At 39.3% G+C, this 16,050-nt stretch overlaps 1 protein-coding gene across 9 annotated transcripts in view; it reads left to right on the top strand.

Annotated features, from left to right (window-relative positions):
- fryl (furry homolog, like) overlaps positions 1-16,050 on the top strand; it is a 99,746-nt gene that overhangs the window by 74,438 nt on the left and 9,258 nt on the right. For 8 of the 9 annotated variants that reach the window (XM_053489055.1, XM_053489049.1, XM_053489052.1 and 5 more), the window contains 11 exons: positions 618-818; positions 996-1,157; positions 1,243-1,317; positions 1,424-1,600; positions 2,953-3,153; positions 5,604-5,786; positions 9,964-10,253; positions 13,636-13,843; positions 13,958-14,107; positions 14,464-14,562; positions 15,489-15,557. In XM_053489055.1, the coding sequence (XP_053345030.1) occupies positions 618-818; positions 996-1,157; positions 1,243-1,317; positions 1,424-1,600; positions 2,953-3,153; positions 5,604-5,786; positions 9,964-10,253; positions 13,636-13,843; positions 13,958-14,107; positions 14,464-14,562; positions 15,489-15,557 (1,815 nt within the window). The remainder of the gene's footprint in view (positions 1-617; positions 819-995; positions 1,158-1,242; positions 1,318-1,423; positions 1,601-2,952; positions 3,154-5,603; positions 5,787-9,963; positions 10,254-13,635; positions 13,844-13,957; positions 14,108-14,463; positions 14,563-15,488; positions 15,558-16,050) is intronic. The other variant, XM_053489051.1, reaches the window with a different exon arrangement.

The following is a 16,050-nucleotide window of genomic DNA, read 5'->3' as shown; positions in this document are numbered from 1 at the left end:
TAACACTTTATAATGAAGTTTTTGCAGAGTGTCCACAGACATGCATCGATGTGCAAGGACCTCTTCAAGAAACTTTCACTTGTTTTAGAGTATCGGTTCAGATTTTGTTTGCAGACAACCAAACACTCTGTTCTTCTGCGAGTTGTTTTGGTACCAAATACACCCTCAGGCCACAAAAAATTAATCGCCGCATGCTGCCCTTTTTCATACAAATCACAAGTGGGGCATTCGTTTTTGCTCGCACCACAGTTACAAATTAACTGATGTAACCAGTTCACACCTGCACAGCAGTGACTGGACAGACAGTAGCCTTGAACGGATAGCGCTGACAAGACACTGCAGCCAACAGAAGTTTTAATATAACCGGAGTGCGTATCATTTTCGACTCACCCTCATACGTCTTGTTTTAATTTTAACACAAGTTCTTGTGGTCCTTATCAGGTCATATTCTACAAACTCAGTGTCTTATTAAAAACCTCCACAGGCATTGCTTGCAATATCTGTTAAACATCCTGTGTTTTCTTGTTCAAACACGACTTTTAACATTCTGATTAAACAGTTCACAAATAATTTCTATAACTCTCGAATAATCATCAACTCCATGTCCTTTAATACAGAGCCCATACTGGAGAGAGGCCCAGAATATTCTAAAGTTGGTGGTGTCTCGCTCTGCCTGTCTTGTGGTCCCTGATGAGGTGCAGCGTTCCTACAGTGCCGAGTCCTCAGGCTCGCCCGAAATTACCTTCACACGCATCTTTAACAATGCTTCCAAAGAGCTGCCTGGAAAAACTTTAGACTTTCATTTTGACATCTCTGAGGTACATGCTGTTTTCTTTATTAAAAAAGCAAGCAGTTTCTTTGGTTTCATCTCATTTTGACGTCGGTTTAAGTCTAATAAAGTACTATGTGAGCATTACTATGCAGCTGTTTTATGATATTATTGCAGATATTATTAATATTAAGTATAATATATCCTTTGAACTTTAACCTCCTAGACACCCATAATAGGGCACAAGTATGGAGATCAGCGCACCGCGGCCGGTCGTAATGGTAAGCCTCAGGTTATCGCCGTGACCAGGAGCACATCTTCCACATCATCTGGGTCAAACTCGAATGGCCTGGTACCGGTCAGCTGGAAGAGACCTCAACTATCCCAGGTAGAGCAAATAAACCTTTTCATTCTTTTAACTGTACAGATAGACACCATTAGCATTCACTATATCCTTATTGCTTTGATTCTAGAGGAGAACTCGGGAGAAGCTGATGAATGTATTGTCTTTGTGTGGACCAGAGTCTGGCATGCCTAAAAATCCTTCAGTAAGTTTAATGACACATTTCAGTACCAACCATTCAGTGACCCATTCAGTACACACCTGTTTAGTTTTATAGCTGTTACATGTAATATTCTTCCCTTTTTTTGCAGGTGGTGTTCTCCTCAAACGAGGACCTGGATGCAGGTGACCAGCAAACCAGCCTCATCCCCACAGTAGAGGAAGTGACACGGGAGGAGGATGGGCAGGCAGAAGACGCAGGAAGTGAGCAGCAGTTTGGAGTGTTCAAAGACTTTGACTTCCTGGATGTGGAACTGGAAGATGCAGAGGTGAGAACTGATCTGTTTGTGGCAATTTGACATTTTAGACATTTTTTCAGTTTTTTCTCTAAAGCCATTGGGAACACATGCATGTGTAAAATAGTTTATTGTCATTTCTTCTTGTTAGTAAGATTATGTGTAGGGGGGAAAAAATAAAGTCGTTATATTTATATAGACTTGCCTAAAAATAACATTAGACATGCACAGTTTTTAACTTAAATAATAATAATAAGAAGTCTAAACTACATTTTCTTTTCATATTCTTATGTAGCAGTGGTGTGTAATACTTAAACCTCATATTTCATTATAAGGCAAGCTCGCTCATGAGTATTAAAATAAACATGGGGACCTTGCACTACAGGTGTCACACCGCTAGCTGTCTTCTATAAATCGCTTTAGCTTCCTGGAATTGATTAACTTCAACAAGGAATGTAAGTTGACTCGGAACAATGTTTAGGGCATCGATGACAGAATGATTATCATCATGGATAATGATGAATGAAATAATAATTATTATTAGGATCATGTTATGTGAGGAGTAATATTAATAAAAGACCAAATTCATAAATAACTCATTCATAATAAATGACTCATTCGAACCACTCCTAGTTTTGTCATTTATTTGAAACAGTGATTTTCTGTACAGATGGTAAGAAGGTGCTGGTCAAACCTTTTTTTTTTTTTTTTTTTTTTTTTTTTGACGGTATGCATTTTTTTTTTCTGGTCTTTCTGACTTTTGCCTCTAACCCTGCTGTTGTTGTTTTCTTTCCTTTTCTTGCGTTCAGGAGATGCAGGTAAGTCTTTATGTCAGGCTGTGGATTGTGGAGTGCCGTCACTCAGTGCTTGGTTATAAGGTGTTTCGTATGAAATAAAACCAACACCACCAAGTTTCTTGTTTCATGGCGTTCCTGTGTACATCTTTAATCTGTTTAAACTTAATTAGGCTTAGATTCCTAATGGTTTGTAAGCATTACGATACTTGACATTCCGCTTGAACTAGTAACTTATCGTGAGTTTATCAAATTATACCAGGATTAATTAACAGTTAATTACAGTTACAGGATTAATTAACAGTTAATTACTATCCAAATCAAATTTGAAAGGTTGTTGCATCATGTTTTTTTTTTGTGGTTCTGCGTTTGTGTTTGTGTCTCTCTCTCTCTCTCTGTCTTAAAATCATGGACCCATTATTATTTCTTTCTCAGTGTTTCTTGTTGAGAGTGGATGTATTTCTTTTGTTCTTTCCATGCACATGCTTTTCATCAAAAATTTTAAAGAATGACAGACTTAACTAAAAAGATTTGTATGTTGTGTGTTGCTGTGCACTGACCAGCATTTATATCTGTAATCACTTTTCCCAGGGTGAGAGCGTGGATAATTTTAACTGGGGCGTGCGGCGGCGCTCTCTAGACAGCATGGACAAAGGGGACACGCCATCGTTGCAGGAGTGCCAGTACACAGGCAGCACGCCAAGCCTCAATCTGACCAACCAAGAAGATACGGATGAGTCATCTGAGGAGGAGGTACTGAGCGCTAGCCAGATTCTCACCCGCTCCAATCTCGTAAGTCTTATAACCCCTTCCCCCCTATAATATCCGGGGCCCTCTGGTTTACACGGGCCGCCGGCATGGTGTGTCTGTGCCGAGCTGGGCTTAGATGCTGCCGTGTTTCTGCTGTGGGTGGTTAGACGCTTGCTTCTGCCCGTAGCTCACAAAACCCAATCATCTTCTGTCCAATACCTTCTACCTGCCCCCTTCTTCTGCCCAGCCAAGCCTACTGTCCCACTGTACATCACCTTCCCAAAGTACCTTTCTTAAACCCCTTATTTTTGATCATGCTTTTTGTTCTTTGGTGGTAAGTAAAGATATACCGGTACATGATTTTTTTTTTCCCTTTAATTACTTTATTAGAACTGCTAAATATGCATGAACACGTGAGATTCCCTGACGACTAATTAAAACACTTTATAGCATGAACTTGGCTTTAAAAACATCTGAAATATACAAAAGCATGCTTTTATTTAAGCATGGCAATGCTTGTGTGTATGTGGATTGTGAGTAACTTGGATTGCGAGTAACTTGGTTGGCGAGCATTTTGCCAGATGAGCAAAAAATTTTCAATAGACGAGCGACAGCTTGATATATAAATAGTACTCATGCACTTTGTCTCCCAAGCGTCACGTGATCACAACTGAGCTAATGGTTATTCTGTCTCGTGTGCTGTGGGATTATGGGTAATCATCTTCCATGCTCAGTCTCGATGCGCATTGCGTCACTTGTATAGTCAACATCCAGGTGCGCATGTACTGTTTATTATAACACTGTCACCACGTGTGTGTGCGCGCATAAAGCAAAAGCAAGTGAAAGTAGAGAAGTTTCTCCTTTAAGATCAAGAGTATCTCTCTGTCTGAAAGCAGTGATTCTATTAGTGTGTGCAAGTGTCATTAGAGAGGTTCCTTGTTAAAGAAGTTCCTCTCCCCCCAAAAAGTCGTCCTGTTTTTATTTTAGAGGAGGCAGGGGGCTACTGTGTAAGATGAGATTATTTTAGCTTCACACACGCGTAGACAAACGCACACAAACACACACTAATGGAAACAATGCTCTGTCAGAATTCTTTTTAAAGGTAAAGTTCAGGTTAATTTGTTTTATATTTGCTTTATGTTTTGTATAAATGTTTTATATGAATGTTTTTGGGTTGTGGAACGAATCATTTTCATTATTTCTTATGGGTAAATTCTTTCTTTGATTATTTTTTTCAATTAATAAATGAAAAAACAAGAAAAGCATTCATTTCCAACCCTTTATTCAAAAACAGAACTAAAATCTTTAGAAAGTGCACAAACATGTTGCTCTTGGAGCTGTTATAATAATAATAAAATAAAAACGGACTAACAAAAAAAAAAACATAGACTTATGCTTTACATCTGCCAAATATATACAGTGGAACCTTGGATTACGAGCATAATTGGTTCCGCAAGCAGGCAAAAACACTCATAAACCAAAAAAAAAAAAAAAAAAGTAAAGTAAAAATAAAACAAATTAACCTTACTTTACCTTTGAAAAGAATTACGACAGAGCAGTGTTGCTGTGTAAAGCAGAGAGAAAGAGTGTGTGTCTGTGTAGGCGAAAGTTGGAGGGGTCTGTGTGTGTGACGCACGGTGTCCAATGACACGCATGCGCACACAAACACACTAGTGATGGGAAGTTTGAATCATTTTAGTGACTGTTTTTCAGTCATCATTTTCTAGTGACTCGGAGCATTTCGGGGGGGGAACAGCACACCTGAGCTCCTGCTCTGTTCTCTCCTCCTCACGCATCAGCAACTCTTAAAGGGCAACAAACATACATACTGTGGTATACAACATGATACACACTGACCAGTAGCTCACCGGGGAAAACCGGTGCTCCAAATGGCCAGTCCGCCCCTGTATACACACACACACACACACACACACACACACACACACACACACACACACACAAGCATTTATATGCGTCATCTATATTTAATTCATATTTCTAGGCTTTTAGTAGCCTTACTCTAACTACTTTCTGCTTGCGGTGGCGCACCAGCCGAGCTTGTATCAGCTGAGCTGACCAGAACAGTGGCCAGAAATTTGCTTTTTTTATGCTTTATGGTGGAAGCTCCACTTCCTTTTTCAACTCCTACTCTTTCCCTGCTGTGTATAAGCAACATTAAGGTGTTTTTTTCCCAGCTTTATTCTATAAATTCTATTCTATCTGCTAGCATGCAGCATGTCGTGATGAAAACAATGACTGAGATATTTAATTGGACATACACTGGAGTAGGTTGTAAATGCTAGCAAAAGTAATGGTTTGGCTATAACAGTCAGGCTTATAATTCTTAGTTTCTGCACAACAGTAGCATGTTTTGCATGCAAAGTAAGATAATTCAGAAGTATCTGTAGAACAAATATGTAAATCTAGCCTGTGAATATAGAAGTGAATATACTAATATACATAAAAAATGTACCCTCTGTGTCTTCATATAGCTCAACAGTGACTCTGCTACAGATGACGCCACGTCCAATCACATGGATTCCCTACATCAGTCTCAGGAGTCTTCCAGTAGTGTCCTCACTGAGGAGGCTTTGCCCACCCCGCTGTTGCCCCGCCCAGACAGCCCTATCCATGAGGCCGTGCATTCTGACAGCAATATCAGCCAGCTGCCTGAGGTGGGATCAATCAGGAGCCTGAATAAATTCTGGTGCACGGGTGCTTTCTAGCTGTTGCCTATTATCTATGGTTGGTGTTTTTTTTCTGGTGTGCCTGACTTGTCTTTACAGCTGTTAAAGGGTATCCCAGACCTTTGACTTTATTATTAGCTATCAGGGATTCATGGTGTTATATAGTAATGGTCTTAAAATTTTATCCTGTGCAACACCATTACAATGCATTATAATCCCTGTTAGCTAGCTCACTGTGTCGAATCAGTGACACAGAAAAAGTCTTCTGCTGCTTTTTTCTTTTCCTGTTTTCAAAGTGATGCAGTAAATGCTTTCTCATTGACGTAATTGTTGCAGTAGGTCAGTAATTTCTTGCAGAGTGCAGAGTTCGTACAGATGCTTGAAATTCAGACAGAATATTAAGAAAAGTTTGCTGTAAGTTAAACTGGCGTTACGCCAAGGGGATGAAAGCAACTCGCGTTGACAGTTCCATATGAACAGTTATAATATGTGCCACATACAAAAACAACACTTGTTGTATATTAAAATCAAATGATCTTAAGAATGTAAATACAACTAGAGTTATGTTTTTGCATGATGGAATTGACATCACAAGAATTAACAAACGTTTGGTTTACGGATCAAGGAAACAAACAAAATGTAAAACATTTCAGCAAACTGTACGAACCCTGTGTGTGGGTGGGGCTTGCTTGTCAGTTCAGTTGATTTGGGTGAAGATTGCTGCTAGTAGGAATGAAACACCTCAGGCCAGCTGTGCTAAAACTGGATTGAGAGAATAAACCAAAGCACAGAAATTAATTCTTAAAGCCTCATCGAACAAAACATCCTAGCCCGGAGCAGCATGCAAGTGTGAGTATTAAAAAAAAACTTAACACAGTATTAGGGTAATTTTCACTAACAAGCTTTGCATTGCTTCCTACCGCATCTAACTAACTAACACTTATTTAACTGTTTTTTTTTTTGCTGCAGTAACTTTATTACAGTGATCCCCAAAGATCCATGTCATCTAATATGACAGTTGTCATGGTTTGTGCATTCCCAACCCACAGATGGATGAATGACTTTAGATTTTTTTTCACATTGTGTCATGTAGAACTTCTTTTATTTAAATTTTTTTATATTGCTATTCATACTAAATCTGTGTAACTAACACTTTATTTTATATTCTAGCTTCCAAGCCAACCAGTTAGACACCAGACATATAAAGTGTAAAGTAAAGTGTACTGGTCCATTCGAATTCCATTTATGGCCTTTGGCAGATGCCCGTATCCATGCCCTTATTAATGTGCTGGGGGCTTGAACTTTTGACCTCTCAGTCATATGTCTGACAAAGGGGTTAAGACTATGTGCTTTTGTCTCCATACAAATCAATACATAATATGATGCTCACGATTCAATACGATTTTCTTTTCTTTTTCCCTTTTCTTGCAATGGTTTGTTTATGCGAACTAAAAAAAACAATACATGCAGCAAAATCATAGTGCAAATAATATTTTTTATATTTCTGTTTCGTAACCTAAGCTATAAAACAAATAAAAATTAAATATTACCATATCCATCATTAAAGATACACGAGGCAAAGCACTGTCTATGGATGACTGTCTGTTATTGTAACCGCAAACTTAAAAGGTAACTGAGGATGCAATGAGACTACACTGCATATCACAATATACAATTGTGAGTTAAAAATGATCCGCACCCTAGATGTAGAATTTATTTAAATTAACTTTTAGAAAGGCAGATGCATCATTTTTCATAACCAAATGCTTTTGTTTATGCTCTTGAGTTGTTTCAGCAGGAGGTACACCACAAAAAAACTGATCACTGCGCGCTGCTCTTCTTTCGTGCAAATCACAAGTGGTGCATCCATTTTTGCTTGCACATCAGTAACAAATGAACTGATGTAATATGTTCAGTCCGGCACAGCAGTGACTGGGGAGACAGTAGCCTTGAACGCAAAGTGCTGATAAGACAATAGAAGTTTAATATAAGTGTCCTGCACATTGTGTATTTTTGACTCACTCTCGTAATTTGTGTCATTTGTGAATAGCAATTTTTATACATTTTCCCATCCCTCCTTCAAACATCGTAACCACTGACCTACCACCAAGCCACACACTGAACCTGTACATCATATTCCACAACAGTCTCTCCACAGCAATCATGGAAGCAGGTGAACATGAGGTTGTTTAGAAAAATGATTATCATTCACATACTAAGCACTGGACTTGGTCTTCGTAAATGGGTGCTTAAAAAATGCAAAGATTTGGATCCTTTAGAAATGTTCTTGAACAATTCTAGATAATGTAAATATCTAAGATAGGTTTTTAAACTTACAGGTCAAAGAACTCTCTCAGGTCCATGTTATTCAAAACTGCATTAATTGCTTTAAATTAAGAAGCATTTAATATTTCCTTCTAACTGTATGATCCGGACACCTCTAAACACTCCAAGTCCAGTCAGTCCTAGTTCAGTTTTAAATTTAGCCCAAGGACATCTTCCAATGTCATTCCTCCAGCTTTTAGTGTAATGAGGTCTGATTAATCTCATCAGGTTCTCCATTACAGTCAACCCCCCTAAAAGCTTTCTTTAATACCAAGTCCTTCTATGGCTGACTGCCACCAGCTTTTCTGTTAATACATTTAACCTCTTGAGAAAGGAAACATAATAAACTAAAGCAGCAAAAATCTAGCACTTTTCACTTACACTTAGTAATATAGGTGTCACTAATCTCTAATATAAATAAAAGGTGTAGCGGGTTTGACTTGTTAGATCTGCAATTTACTGTGGTCAGATGTGCGGCACGGCAAATTAAACAGCCTTGCATTTACGTAAGCATTTACGTGGTCAACTACCAGAACCTTCTTGTTTATATGCTGGGGGTTTTGTTTTATTTTGATTTTATTTCCCCTGCATTTGAACTGACACTGTAAATTTCATTACTAGTCTAAGCATGGAGTGTTGCAAGTGATTTACGATGGCTGTAGTCTAGAGGTTTCATTTGCATCGCAAGTGTGTAGTGATAAATTAGCTCTGCTCCTTCATATACTGATGTCTTTTGTTTTCCTAAAAGGATCAGAGTCTATGGAACACCAGGTCTGTTTTGCAATTTGCTGCTTTTAAGTGTCCCTCCCCTTGTGTGTGGCCAGGATTCGACCTCAGGCTAATTGGCTTGTATTTCTCTCGCAAAAAGGCATTCTGGGTGTTTTTTCAATCTTAGTTACAATTTTTTTGTTTCTTCAGAAGGGCATGACACCAGCCTTTTTTATTGCTGCTCAAACACAGCAATAAACAGGTGTAACATACTGAAAGGAAAGCGCTAGTCACCGTCTCATAAACATTCATGATTGGTTAGTGTTTCTGTGATTAGTGGGAGTACATCACCCCTCCCCCCGAAAGAACAGCCGATCCGAAAATGAACATTTTTCTGTTGCATCCCACGGGAACCACTATACTTTATATATATATATATATATACACACTATAGTTTTAATGACGCATACACGTGATTGCTCTCACCACGTTTCCTGCTTTCGTTTCAACCATCCTACGAGATAATATTTTATCTTCCGCACACATGTCCTGTTTATTTCATCTGTGGGAATACCTTAGACAGAGCACCTCTCTGTTTGAGTACCGTTCTCTGAATAAGGGAAATTTAAGTGCAACACACATATCAAGGCTGAAACAAAAGTGTACACCCTGGTCAGCTAATTAGACAGGCCTATTGTAGCTGGTTTTAGCTTATGTTTTTATTATTAACACTTACCTGATATTAATCAGTGTCAGTTTATGACTACAGACCTCTTATTGGATCTTTCTGATTCTGTCAGTCTGGTGGTAATGTCAAGGAGGTTAAAAAGTAATTAACTTAAACTTGCACAATGCGCTACCATGTGTCAGTGTGTCTACTGTGCAAACCAAAGCCTCTAGTTAATAATAAGAGCGCGTTTTGGATGGATGGGCTACAGTAAGCAGTTGTGTGTTTACCCAAGAAGGGTGAAAACATTTGTTTTCCTTAAAAGACCTGAATGCATTTTTTTAAATAGCTTTTAATATCTGAAAAATATACTTAAGTTTATTTTAAGCAGTGTTTGTAACAGAGAAATGAAGTTTGTAACGGAGAAACCGTGCCCTGTTCTTGACAGTCATTCCGTATTTTTAGGACTCCAGCGTGACGGCGGTGGATGAGTTGAGCAGCAGCGTCAGTGAGGACACGGGGTTCTGCAGTGCCCCGCCTTTACCTTCAGACCCCCCAGAGCTGTGTGAGCTCCCTGACCCTCCTGACGACCCAGACCCTGCTCCTTTATCTCTGGGCATTGACAGTCCTCCTGGCTCGCTTTGCGAAGAGGAGACGGCACCAGACTCAGTGTGCGATGAGGACGTAACTTTGGCACTCAAGGAACTCGATGAGAGGTGCGAAGAAGAAGAGGCTGACTTTTCTGGCATGTCCAGGTGAGTGAGAGCAGCAGGTGAGATGTCTGATCTAGTAATGTACAGCTTAACGTGTTCCATAAGGTACATGAATACTTGCTATGTTGATCATACTCTAGCTTTTTATGACTTTTATGAAAGCTCTGTAGGCTGGATATTTATATATTTGGTAAACTTTTATAAGTCCTGATTGATCCTCGAGCCTCATGCTGATATTTGCCTCAGCTTTTAAGCAGTATTCTTCATTCATTGAGAGCCCATTAGGAGCTTCTTGGTTAGGTCCTCTAATTAAGTTAACTTGCTAGATGGATGTTGGATATCACTCACAGAGCAGTCTGTAAACTGTTCTTGTCATTCAGTACAGCACTGAGCATGAGGTCATCCTCTGTTCTTTGTCCATGTTGCCCATCTTCTGATGACATTTCTTATTTCCCATGCCTTAAGTCTTCTCCCAACACCTTTCCAAGTCGTCTTTAGGTTTCTTGTGACCTTGTGGCATTCTCTGGTGATTGGGAGGGGGTGAAATAGATTGCCAAGCACATAAAGTATGTCACATGTGACTGTGGTGCTCTGAACACCAGATAGCCACCAGGGTTCCTAGTCATTAGACAAACTGCAATCTGATGTGAATATAAATTAAAAACCTTGTAAATAATATGATCACATTATGACTTTGTCAGATTGGCTGCTCTTATTGGATATTTGTTATTGTTTATAAAACTACAGGAGAATACAGTACTAGTGTTTTACAGCCATTGTTTGTCATTTTACCATATTCTAAGTAGGCAAAATAAATTTTTCACATGACAAGGACATTAAGAGTTTACAGCAATGATGTAGACAGCAAATAATCTTTTTTATTGGGCCTCTGAGTGGCGCAGGGTAAAGTGCTCGCCCTATCAGCCAGAGATCGCTGGTTCGATCCCCAGGTGATGCTGTTACATCTCACAGCCGGAGGTCTAGAGAGAGCTGATTGGCCTAGCTTCTTCAGAGGTAAGGGGTGAGAGGTACTTTGTGCTCCCACATTAATCACGGCTCTACAGACAATCAGGGGCGTCTGTGAGCTTGCGCATGCGGAAGGAGCGACTAGCGCTTTCCTCCGAGTGTGTTACTCCGCCCCGAACAGTTTAAAAAGATGCGGTCGGCTGCCACGACTAAGTTAGGGAGAAAATCGGGGGGGGGGATATTTAAATAATAATAATAATCTTTCTCATTCTCTTTCACATCTAAAATAACATTAAGTGAAACCTTGGATTGCGAGTAACTTGGTCTGCAAGTGTTTTGCAAAATCAGCAAAAGAAATTTAACTGAATAAACAATCAAGGTCTTGAAATACGAGTAATACCTAAATACTTTGTCTGCCGAGCGTTACATGATTACAACTGAACCAATAGTTTTTCCTTTCCTTCTTTTTTTTTTTTTGTGTGACTGTTCTTTAGTAACTATACTGCATCAATGGCCCCCCATGAAGGAAAAGGCTGTAGCGGTGCGAGAGATGAATCTGTTTAATGAATGTAATGTCACTTTCCACGAAATCTTCAAAAGGAAGCAAAAGCAAGAGTGATTAGAGAAATGCTTTGTTAAAGTCACACAAAAAGATTAGAGATCAGTGATTCTGTCTGTGTGTGTGTGAGACAGTAACCCCCTGCTCCTCTCCTCTTTTGTCTCATGCCAGCTACAATTCTTTTCAAGGGTAAAGTGCATGTTAATTTGTTTTATTTTTACTTTATATTTTGTGCTAATAATTTTTAGATGAATGTTTTTGGGTTGTGGAATAAATTATGAGTTTCCATTATTTCTTAAGGGGAAATTCACTTTGATATCGGAGTGTTTTGGATTACAAGCACACTTTCGAAACAAGTTATGCTTGCAATCCAAGGTTTAACTGTATTTTTACGTTTAACAACACAAAAGAAAAAGGAAAGCATAAAACTCTTCTACGTACGGAAGACTTTCCTATGATGGGACAACATTACTGTTACCAGAGATTCCTTCCATAAACATTAAACATCTTCTAACGTCAGTGTCTGTGGAAACAGTTACAAATATAATATAAACTTGTTCTTGTTATGGCCACAACTGCTATTTGAGCAACACGAAAATAACACACCATCTGACCCGTCAGATTTGAGAATTTAAAATCACTGAGGGTCTGAAATGTGTGATGAAGTCATTATTTAGTTGATGTAAAAGATTTGTCTTTATTGATTGGTTTTTATTTATTGTACATTTTGTGAGAGCTAGTCCAATAGACCATTGACAGAAACTATTTTAGTAAAGTCCTGGCTGTGCATATAATTGGCTTTAATCCAGGTGTGTCTGTGGCACCCGGACATTGGTTTCAAGGTTGGCCAATGTTTTTTTTTTTTTTTTTTTTTCATTGCTTTAGCAAATGAGTTGATGTGACTATAGCTCGTGCCAGCACAGAAAGAGTTAGTCCCCAAACTGCCATAAAACTGCTAAAGCAAAAAGCTTCTCATCAGTTGCTTTCTCTCTTAGGAGATGCAGGCGTTATGATTGATTAACAGCATTTAAATGCAGTACTGCAGTTTTAACCTGTGTTCCAGTGAAGCATACAGTAACAATGGAGGGTTGATATCTGCTCTGTCTGAGTGTAATGTGTGCCGGGGATCCATCTCGCACATATAAAAGTGCCTCCGTGTGCGTTGGGGGTGGGGTGAGGGGAAAATAAAATCGATTGATAAAGCAGCACAGTATCGCTCACAGTGAGTGTGAGATGGAGAGAGAGGGAGAGAGTGAGAAAAATAATAGAAGACATAGAAAGGGACAGTGAGTATGGATACTGCACAGAGGGACAGGTAGCATGCCAAAGAGACAGTAAGTTGAAGCGGTGCTGGGGTAGAGTGAGGAGAGGAGGCTGCTTTTAAGGATGAGAATGAAGATAAAGATGTCCTTTATGCCACTCAGCAACGCAGGCTTTAAATACTTCTACTCCATCTGCTTTATCAAGATATTTGGCCCCTCCGGCCTGTAAGTAAGTGTGTGTGTGTTTGTGTGTGTGCATGCTGGTTATGTGTGCATGTGCTTATACAGTAAGAGAGAGCAGTGGAGATGTTTTTCTTCTGCGGTATGTCCGGGCTAAAACTACATTGCAGCACAGAGCATCTGCAGTAGGAAGGAGGCGAGGGAGGGGGAGGGGGTGGTTATGAGGGTAGTAAGAGGAAGTGAGGGAATGAGAGAGAGAGGGAGAAACTAGGGGGCAGTGTGGAATCCGAGAGAGACAGAGCATGCTGTCAGGGTTTTGTTTGTTTGGTTGTTTTCTCTTCTGTCATAAATTCTTATAAATGTGTGTATAAGAGAGATATGATTATGAGGATGTGTGTCTGTGGGATTAATTGTGAGATGGACTGTGGTCCTGATTTTTGTTTGTGTGTGTATGCAGTCAGGATGAAGGTGACGCAGATGGTTTCCCTGAGCTCGAGTCCTCTCCACCCCCATCTCCATTTCTGTCCGTCATCCTGGCAGCATTCCAGCCTGTCTCCTATGATGACGAGGAGGATGCCTGGCGTTGCCATGTCAACCAGATGCTATCAGATACAGACGGATCCTGTGCTGTCCATACTTTTCACGTCTTCTCTCGTCTCTTCCAGGTGTGTTTGTTATAGGCAGCATTACGCATAAACTGGCTCCCACAAACATGTGTATATATATATACAGTACATGTTTGTATGTATATAAATAAAATACTCTTTTCCCCTTTCCAGCACATTCAAAGAAAATTCGACTCCATTACCCATGCTTCAGTACGTTTCCTCAGTGATGGGCTCCAGCGAATGGGAAACCAGTTCCTCAGCTCCCTTGAGGTCATGACCTCCTGCTCACAGTGCCCTACAGTCTTACTGGATGCCGAAACTGTAAGTTTGAAGCTTTCCTTACATCAAACATTTGTTCTTAGAGAGAGGTCATAGCAAATATGCAATAAAAGGGAAACTTTTTTTTTACCTTTAAAGGTTTCGAAAAATAGTTAGCAGGTTTTTATACTTAAAATTCCTCTGCTGGCTTTACTGCTAATCACAGTTGCAATAAAAAATATTAACAAGTTTTTCCTTCATTTTAAACAATAGATTTTCTTAAAATGTTTAATATTAAACACTAAAATTAGTCCAGTTAAATTTCTACTTACAGATATTCTAGATTGTAGAGAACCTAGCGCTTGACACGTGATATTTAACTTCATTAGTATATATTTGTCTGGATGTGTTTGTTACAGCTGGTTTCTTGTGGGCTCTTGGAGACCTTAAAATTCAGCATACTGGAGTTGCAGGAGCACCTGGACACATACAACGGCAAAAGAGAAGCAGCCGAGCAGGTGAGCGTCGGGTGTCTATGCGTGATAACCATTTTCAACACGCATTCATTTGTGCTAACAACTCTCTGTCTCTTTAGACCAGCTTCATATAAATTATATCCCATTTTCTATATACAAAAGGCTGTGCATCCAAGTTTTTAGTCCTTAAGCAAACTCCAGGTTAAAGATTGCCTGTTTGTTGTCACAGGTGCCTGTTTGTTGTCACTTGAATGGTCTTATAGATTTAAGGCTTTGTGAAAAAAAAGTGAGAGAGAGATGAAGCTGAGCATGCAGGCAGATAAATATCACGGTCATCTGCATGGTTGTAGCTCAAGACATTAAATCATCCTCGGTATCTCAGGATGTGAGTGAGTTTAGCCAGCATCAGTTTCCGCTAGCTCCCACCCAGCAATTGCGTTTGGGAGCTAAGAATAGCCTGAACAAGCCTCATAATCAGTTATATGGCTAAAGGGGCGGAAGAGAGAGAAAAGAAAAGGGAAGGAAGGATTGTTCTGATGGGAGGGTTAAGGAAAAAAGATTGTTAATTGAATGCGACACATTGAACTATTGAGCCTCACTGAAACAGACTACTGTATGTATTTGTATTTATTTGAATATGTATTATGTATATATATATATAATATATTAAATATGTATATGTATTTATTATACCTACCCCTGTTTACACACTCATTACTATCTCCATGGGAATGTTTCTGCTACAATTATTGCTATTTTCCCATTTAACCTGAACTTTTATTTAAAAATATACACAGAGGAGATTTTATGCCTTTTTTTCCTAAAAGCAGGTCAACATCATTAAACTATTTTTGACAATAATTGGCATGTTGTTGTGCGTGACCACTTGGTTTAACCTCGTGCAGATGAGTGGTTTAATTTTTTAACTGCTACTCTTCACTTCGGTCCTGTCGTCTCTTTCTCCACAGTGGTTGGAGAATTGCAGAAAGACCTTCGGGGATAAAGACAGCAGCCGTCGACCAACCACTCAAGCTCAGGTAACACACACCCCGAAATCTGAACTGACTCCTAGACATAGAGCAAACACTAGGAGCTGGGTTATACGTCCTGTGAGTCGTGCTTGTCAGGGTGTCGTTGGGAGGTCTTATACTTGTATGTAACATGAGTGTGTCCATTAGGGGGCAGTATCAACAACACCAGAATTTATGAAGAGGCAGTGAGAGTAACAGATGGGAAAGCCAATGTTTCATAGCAAGAATAATAAACAAAAAGCATAACAGGCAAAACATTTTGTAAAATGCTAATGAAGAAACAAAGTGGATTCTCATGGAAACAGTTTCCACTTTTTTACTCATCTATATTAAGCAGTATAAAGTGTCTCATGCGTTGAAGTATTTAACATTTAAATCCACAGTTCTTTCAATCACAGAATAACAAACATAATAGATTTTTTATGAGACAACATTAGAAAAATAAATACAGTAATGTGCTTTACTGCAGGATTCAGTTGATGGTTATAAAGAGGTGCAG

This window comes from Clarias gariepinus, chromosome 27 (assembly GCF_024256425.1).
Source record: "Clarias gariepinus isolate MV-2021 ecotype Netherlands chromosome 27, CGAR_prim_01v2, whole genome shotgun sequence".
NCBI lineage: Eukaryota > Metazoa > Chordata > Actinopteri > Siluriformes > Clariidae > Clarias > Clarias gariepinus.
The sequence above is the reverse complement of the archived record's forward strand: the minus strand, read 5'-3'. Positions and strand labels throughout refer to the sequence as shown.